This window comes from Salminus brasiliensis, chromosome 7 (assembly GCF_030463535.1).
Source record: "Salminus brasiliensis chromosome 7, fSalBra1.hap2, whole genome shotgun sequence".
NCBI classification, from domain to species: Eukaryota; Metazoa; Chordata; class Actinopteri; order Characiformes; family Bryconidae; genus Salminus; species Salminus brasiliensis.
The window spans coordinates 1684608-1693123 of NC_132884.1; the positions used below are offsets into that span (position 1 = coordinate 1684608).

Here is an 8516-nt window from a genome sequence, read left to right on the forward strand (position 1 = left end):
ATTTAGAGTGTTATTAATATTCACCCTAATGAGAGACTGTAGCTCCTCCTCCTCAGTGTATATCACAATACCTACATTTAGAGCGTTATTAATATTCACCCTAATGAGAGACTGTAGCTCCGCCTCCTCAGTGTATATCACAATACCTACATTTACAATCAGTGGCGATTAAGTTATGTTAATGATATGCTAATGAGTAACCACGGCAGCGGAATTTTCAACAAAAGGAAGCATCAGAAGCTCAGAGAAGCCTCCCTTCTTTTTTCCTCACTTTAACCTCTTTTGACCTTTGGAGCAGCCGTTCCGCACTAATGAGGAAACGGAGGTTCGGGCTGCAGCGGGCCGAGACTCGGGCCATGGGGTCTGCTGCATTATTCAGTGTGGGAGATAAGGAGGGAGCGAGTGAAAGAGCAAGTGAGAGAGAGAGAGAGAGAGAGCTGCTTAACCTTCAGCAGTGAAGGCCAGAGTAGGTGTGAGTTTGGGGAACGAGGCTGTAACTCAGCCTGCTTTACTACAATAGAAGGCCAAAGCGGCCCTGGATGAATGTCAATAAGGGGGCATGCTGATAAAGTAATCCCTGAGATGTGTGTGTTTGTGTGTGATATGAAGAGAGAGAGAGAGAGAGAGAGAGAGAGAGAGCGAGAGAGAGAGAGAGAGAGAGAGAATGTTAAAGGGGTCCAGCAGGAAAAGGGAAACACTGGGGGGTTAAAAGACCACTCCGTACATTAAATAACAGCACAGTCACTGGTTCCCGGACTGGGGTACGTTCACCATCAAATGTAGGCCCAAGTGACATTCGGGGTTTTAAAAAAAAACACAATTGCCCTGTAAAGAACCTGGTGTCTAAAGTTTACAGTGTTAGTAACTGTGCTGCCTATCCCAACGTTCTAACTACATGTGCCCAATATAGTCAGAACTATTTTACAGAAGCTCATTTTAGATTCTTCTCCTTAGTAAACAGAAGGTGGCACTGTTGATGGCTAAGAATCAGTTATGTTCTTGATCCATAATTTTTACTATAGTACAGTTTCAGCTCTTTAATTGAGTTAGATTGGGATACAGTACCCATACTTTCACTATAGTACAGTTTCAGCTCTTTAATTGAGTTAGATTGGGGTACAGTACCATACTTTCACTATAGTACAGTTTCAGCTCTTTAATTGAGTTAGATTGGGATACAGTACCCATACTTTCACTATAGTACAGTTTCAGCTCTTTAATTGAGTTAGATTGGGATACAGTACCATACTTTCACTATAGTACAGTTTCAGCTCTTTAATTGAGTTAGATTGGGATACAGTACCCATACTTTCACTATAGTACAGTTTCAGCTCTTTAATTGAGTTAGATTGGGATACAGTACCATACTTTCACTATAGTACAGTTTCAGCTCTTTAATTGAGTTAGATTGGGATACAGTACCCATACTTTCACTATAGTACAGTTTCAGCTCTTTAATTGAGTTAGATTGGGGTACAGTACCATACTTTCACTATAGTACAGTTTCAGCTCTTTAATTGAGTTAGATTGGGGTACAGTACCATACTTTCACTATAGTACAGTTTCAGCTCTTTAATTGAGTTAGATTGAGATACAGTCCCATACTTTCACTATAGTACAGTTTCAGCTCTTTAATTGAGTTAGACTGGGGTACAGTACCATACTTCACTATAGTACAGTTTCAGCTCTTTAATTGAGTTAGACTGGGGTACAGTACCATACTTCACTATAGTACAGTTTCAGCTCTTTAATTGAGTTAGACTGGGGTACAGTACCATACTTCACTATAGTACAGTTTCAGCTCTTTAATTGAGTTAGATTGGGATACAGTACCGTACTTTCACTATAGTACAGTTTCAGCTCTTTAATTGAGTTAAGTACAAACAGAAATATGGTAGGGATTGACTCCCAGATTCTTCTTCTTTACCACATCTGTGGTATGATTTCACTCTAACGAATCCTTTAACACCTTAATTTTTGAGAATATGTCTGTGAGCGATATCGCACTGAGGCAATAACACCAGTCCTGATTGTGACTCTGATAAGTCACGCTACACGGTGACTCTATAAGCCATATCAGCACCAAAATGAGCTGTATATTGAATTACAGGGTAATCTCTGTGATCGCTATCAGCCTCATGGTGCAGTATTTCTTTAGACACCATGGAGGAAAGTAATGAGATGATGATGGGAAATTTGTGGCCCACAGGTGGCCTTTTTCTCCAGTTTTCCCGCAGTAGTTTGTCCGTATAAGAATAATTAGATTGGGCTTTTGTTTTCCTCAGTGCAGCAGGAGTGCACCAAGAGCAGCACTTTCCTTTAAACTTCTCAAATAACCCCCCCCCCCCCCCCCCGCCTCCCCCCCCATCAACCAAACTCTCTGCTGGGTCTTCTACAGAGGTGGATAAAAGGAGCAGCTGGTGGAAAGGCTTCATGATTTCTCCTCCATCCATGAGCCGTGAGCATGTGACCATGGACATTATACTGCAGGTGTAATTGCACAGACATTCCCTTAAACTTTAACTCGGTTCAAATTGCTGGCGGCTGAATTATATCTGGCACAGAGGAGGAAGAGATGTGCTGTCTGATTTTATTGCACCATTTACATTTTACTCTGCATAACTTCACCCTGCCTTTGGCAGACGATGATACTGCTGTTATGTGTGGCAACAGCATGAACTGTTTATAGTCATGATGAGGGTTATGCACTTGATTCAAATGAGTCACAACAAATCATTACTGCCTTTCAGCAACAATCTGTTTTATTTAGTCAAGAGAAGTAAAATCAGAACGGAACAGAAATAAACTCAGAATTAAATGAAAATATTTCTTATAAGTGAACAGAAATAAATTCAGAAATAAATTCAAAATTGAACAGCAATAAATTGAGAATTAAACAGAAATAAATTCAAAATTGAACAGAAATAAATTCAGAATTAAACAGAAATAAATTCAAAATTAAACAGAAATAAAGTCAGAATTAAACAGAAATAAATTCAGAATTAAACAGAAATAAATTCAAAATTAAACAGAAATAAAGTCAGAATTAAACAGAAATAAATTCAGAATTAAACAGAAATAAATTCAAAATTAAACAAAAATAAATTCAAAATTGAACAGAAATAAATTCAGAATTAAACAGAAATAAATTCAAAATTGAACAGAAATAAATTCAGAACAGAAATAAATTCAGAATTAAACAGAAATAAATTCAAAATTGAAAAGAAATAAATTCAGAACAGAAATAAATTCAGAATTAAAGAGAAATAAATTCAGAATTAAACAGAAATAAATTCAGAATTAAACAGAAATAAATTCAGAACAGAAATAAATTCAAAATTGAACAGAAATAAATTCAGAATTAAAGAGAAATAAATTCAAAATTGAACAGAAATAAATTCAGAATTGAACAGAAATAAATTCAGAATTGAACAGAAATAAATTCTGTTTTTGCACTCCGGCCAATTCAGAACTCAACAGAAATACATTTAGCATTGAAAAGATTTTTTTAGACCTGAACAGAAACTAATTTAGAAATAAATTAAAAATTGAGCAAAAATTAATTCAGAATAGAAATTAATTCATATTTGAACAGAAATAAATGTCAAATTGAACAGAAATGAATTCAGAACTGAACAGAAATAACTTTAAGGCAAGTCAGTCAAGTTCTCTGCACCTAGACGGATTGCATCAGAATTGATGGAGACACAACCTGTAACAGAAAACAACACGTAAACAAGTAAATCTGCATGATTAATAAATATGATATGATTTTGTGACTGCTCACTAAACTACGTTAGAGGTGCCACAGAATGGAAAACTGTATTTGATATCTCGTCATTGCTGAATAATAAGAGTTCAGTAGATGGACGTGACAAACCGTGAACCTCCACCACTGTTCCTGTTGTGTGAAGACTGTTCCATCACAGTCTTCACACATTGTATTTACACCCTACTACACCCTAATCTACACCCTACTAGAGAAAATCTTTTGAGGCTAAACGCAGGCTAGGCCAACTGGGTCCCAGTAACAATAAATGTACAAACTCACTCAGAGCCCACGCCCACCTGGAGCCCACGTTCCACTCGTGTGAGCCCCACATGAGACTGCTGGCTGGGTAAATGCATTGTAAGGCACCTTTAAACACATGATGCTGAACAAGAAACATTCACCTACATCAGTTACAGTAAACAGTAATTGGCATTCCGGCATTGACCATATGGTCATTGCAGCAGGTGGCCTTGCACACAAATGCAGACGTGCAGATGGAGATGATGAACTCAGCCACGGACAAAACCAGCAGCACTCCGGCCATCCCACACCAAAGACCCTACGAGTTTTATAAGAAAGATTTTAGAATAAAAATAACACAAAGGTCTCGCTACATGCCTGAAAAACAGCTGTACTAATCCCAAACATATACATAAAAAATGTAAAATTGATATTTATATCGAAACATGTCCAAGCTTGGCAAATCAACATTATGCATTGACTTCCATTCAAAGTTAAGAAGTTTTTTTTTTTTTTTTTGTGCAGATGCTACGTTTTTGCGCTGCAACAATTCACTGACGCTTCAATGTAGGTGCAAAATGTTGCTGAATATGTGATTCAGAAAATCATTAATATCAGAAATAGTAGTCTAGGACCCATACTTTCACTATAGTACAGTTTCAGCTCTTTAATTGAGTTAGATTGGGATACAGTACCATACTTTCACTATAGTACAGTTTCAGCTCTTTAATTGAGTTAGATTGAGATACAGTACCATACTTTCACTATAGTACAGTTTCAGCTCTTTAATTGAGTTAGATTGGGATACAGTACCATACTTTCACTATAGTACAGTTTCAGCTCTTTAATTGAGTTAGATTGGGATACAGTACCATAGCATACGTATGTGAGTCCCAACCATGATTATGGTAGTACATCTGAGTTCTAATCAGTACGACATCCACAGACAGCAGGATTATGGCTATTCCTGCAGCCACAGCACTGAACACGTTCATTATCAGGGAGCTTCTCACCTTCCAGAGAGGAGAAACAGAAAACACCAGCATGGTATCAGCAACGTCTGATAATACACACACTTACCTGACACTTTATTAGAAACGTTATTGTGACATTATTGTGACTTAGGGGTTGAGGCAGGCTGTATGTGCGGAGGGGACTTCATTAGGGCTAAAATAAAGGTCAGAAAACAGGCAGGCAGACTACTCTAGCTGCTGTTTGTTAACTGCTCTTGGTTGGCTTGACATTAACCAACAAATGGTGAATGTTGGTTGTTTTTGTCTCTGCATTTATGTTTACGTACCACACATAAATTAGCTCTCTTGCTTGAATGAACAGACAGAGCACCTGAGGTGATATACTGGCATAAAAAAGAATAAAAACATATTAAAATATTAAAGAACAGTAAAAAAAAAAGTATTTAAATATTAAAGAAGACTTTAAAACAAATTGAAAAAGTAGTGAACCCACCAAACATGCTCCCCAGAAGGTGATGCCGCTGAAGATGGACATACCAATACCAACATAGCTGGTATACAAAATGCCAAGCATGAACGTCATGACCCCGATCATGATCTGCACAGTCTGTAAAAAACAAGAGACAAGGATAAAATACCTTGCATAATAATAATAATAATAATAATAATAATAATAAAGCATAGCAGAGCTTCTTTACCCCCAGTGCTTTTGGATCTCCACTCAGTAGTTTTCTAACTGGGCCTTGAGAGATGGCTCCATACTCTGGGTCATTCTGTCCAGCGTCAGCTGGTATCACATGGGTCACGATGGTGAAGCCGTTTCTTGCGTTTTCAGTAGGTACAACACTAGTGGCCATTTTTAACACAAGCTGCTATGAACTGAAAAAAATGAAATGGGGCTAAGATAAGAATTCGAGTGATAGTTAAAGAAGGTAAAATGAATTTCCCAGCAGCGAAACCCAGAAATGTGGTCAAATATGAACACTGCAGTATTCGAACTTAATCCCAGAGGGTGTAAAAACATGAGGTCAGTGAACACAGCTCAAACACAGACAAAACTCTAGAATTAGAGATCTTACAGTTTCAGACGAATCGGATCAGCACATCTCTACTAATGAAGACTTATCTTCATTACAAATACATCAAATACACAAACACTATTATTCAATTTTTTTTTTTTTTACATAAAATCAGAACCAAACCAAAACTGAATAAGAAATAAGGAATAAGAAAAGAGATTTACCAGAAAAATAAACCTCCCTTTGCTGCGTGTTCACCACTCTTCATCGGTCTGAAAATATTTGAGGCTTTGAGATTGTGGCTTGTGCTCTTAACCACTGGATTTTTCCCCTTTGACTTTTACACGCCATGAAGACACCCACATGTTTGGACCCACCTATAATTAACTCTATATAACATTAGAATAAACCCAAATAAACATAAAATCAGTGGTCAGTGTGAGTGTCTACCTGTAATTAACTCTATATAACATTAGAATAAACCCAAATAAACATAGTCAGTGGTCAGAGAGAGTGTCTACCTGTAATTAACTCTATATAACATTAGAATAAACCCAAATAAATATAAAGTCAGTGGTCAGTGAGAGTGTCTACCTGTAATTAACTCTATATAACATTAGAATAAACCCAAATAAATATAAAGTCAGTGGTCAGTGAGAGCGTCTACCTGTAATTAACTCTATATAACATTAGAATAAACCCAAATAAACATAGTCAGTGGTCAGTGAGAGTGTCTACCTGTAATTAACTCTATATAACATTAGAATAAACCCAAATAAACATAAAGTCAGTGGTCAGTGAGAGTGTCTACCTGTAATTAACTCTATATAACATTAGAATAAACCCAAATAAACATAAAGTCAGTGGTCAGTGAGAGTGTCTACCTGTAATTAACTCTATATAACATTAGAATAAACCCAAATAAATATAAAGTCAGTGGTCAGTGAGAGCGTCTACCTGTAATTAACTCTATATAACATTAGAATTAACCCAAATAAACAAAAAGCCAGAGATCAGTGAGTGTCTACCTGTAACAAACTTAATATAACATTATAATTAGCCCAAATAAACATAAAGTCAGTGGTCATTGAGAGTGTCTACCTGTAAAGCTCTATATAACATTTAAATAAACCTAAATAAACATGAAGTCAGTGGTCAGTGAGAGTGTCTACTTGTAATTAACTCTATATAACATTAGAATAAACCCAAATAAACATAAAGTCAGTGGTCAGTGAGAGTGTCTACTTGTAAAATTCTATATAACATTAAAATTAACCTAAATAAACAAAGTCAGTGGTCGGTGAGAGTGTCTACTTGTAAAATTCTATATAACATTAGAATTAACCTAAATAAACAAAGTCAGTGGTCAGTGAGAGTGTCTACTTATAAAATTCTATATAACATTGGAATAAACCTAAATAAACAAAGTCAGTGGTCAGTAAGTGTATACCTGTAATTACCTCAAAATAACATTAGAATAAACCCAAATAAACATAGTCAATTGTCAGTGAGAGTGTCTACCTGTAATTAACTCTATATAACATTAGAATAAACCCAAATAAACATGAAGTCAGTGGTCAGTGAGAGTGTCTACCTGTAATTAACTCTATATAACTTCAGAATAAACCCAAATAAACATGAAGTCAGTGGTCAGTGAGAGTGTTTACCTGTAATTAACTCTATATAACATTAGAATAAACCCAAATAAACATAAAGTCAGTGGTCAGTGAGAGTGTCTACCTGTAATTAACTCTATATAACATTCAAATAAACCCAAATAAACATAACGTCAGTGGTCAGTGAGTGTCTACCTGTAATTAACTCTATATAACATCAGAATAACCCCAAATAAACATAAAGTCAATTGTCAGTGAGAATGTCTACCTGTAATTAACTCTATTTAACATTGGAATTAACACAAATAAACATAGTCAATTGTCAGCGAGAGTGTCTACCTGTAATTGACTCTATATAACTTTAGAATAAACCCAAATAAACATAAAGTCAGTGGTCAGTGAGAGTGTCTAACGGCAAAACTCAATATAACATTAGAATATACCAACATAAACATAGTCAGTGGTCAGTGAGAGTATTTATTTGTAAAATTCTATATAACATTAGAAATAACCCAAATAAACAGAAAGTCAGTGGTCAGTGTGTGTCTACCTGTAATTAACTCTATATAACATTAGAATAAACCTAAATAAACATGAAGTCAGTGGTCAGTGAGCATTTCCTCTGCTCTACTTTCTGACAGGAAGCTGCTGGAGGGTCTGTGCAGCTGCAGAGCAGATTTTGTGGTGAGCTGAGACTGACTTGGTTTTGCTCTGTCCTGACTTTACTGCTAGAAGTCTATTAATAACAAACGTGCAGTAAACTTCTGCACAAGTGATGTCTGGGCTGGCATTACAGGGGTACACTGGGGGAACACTGACTATTTGCGCAGATTAAGTGGTTCCCACCTCCACACGGCTGCTATGATGCTGATACATGGTCACTTGGGTGGAACAG

At 36.4% G+C, this 8516-nt stretch overlaps 1 protein-coding gene across 1 annotated transcript; it reads right to left on the bottom strand.

Annotated features, from left to right (window-relative positions):
• Positions 1-3670: 3670 nt before the first annotated feature.
• LOC140559368 (membrane-spanning 4-domains subfamily A member 4A-like) lies at positions 3671-5853 on the bottom strand. The gene is made up of 6 exons (XM_072682858.1): positions 5685-5853; positions 5480-5593; positions 5313-5369; positions 4885-5025; positions 4218-4331; positions 3671-3712 (listed from the first exon to the last, which is right to left on the bottom strand). The coding sequence occupies exons 1-6, from the start codon at positions 5841-5843 to the stop codon at positions 3677-3679; spliced, it is 621 nt and encodes a 206-aa protein (XP_072538959.1). The 5' UTR covers positions 5844-5853; the 3' UTR covers positions 3671-3676.
• Positions 5854-8516: the final 2663 nt, after the last annotated feature.

What these genes read in the sequence shown, in the direction of transcription:
- LOC140559368 (XM_072682858.1), bottom strand. Translation starts at nt 5,843, where the DNA reads ATGGCCACTAGTGTTGTACCTACTGAAAACGCAAGAAACGGCTTCACC. An exon ending in CCTTCTGGGGAGCATGTTTG is followed by an intron (nt 5,370 to 5,479) that starts GTGGGTTCACTA and finishes TTTTTATGCCAG; the next exon opens with TATATCACCTCAGGTGCTCT. An exon ending in CCTGCTGCAATGACCATATG is followed by an intron (nt 3,713 to 4,217) that starts GTCAATGCCGGA and finishes TTTCTGTTACAG; the next exon opens with GTTGTGTCTCCATCAATTCT.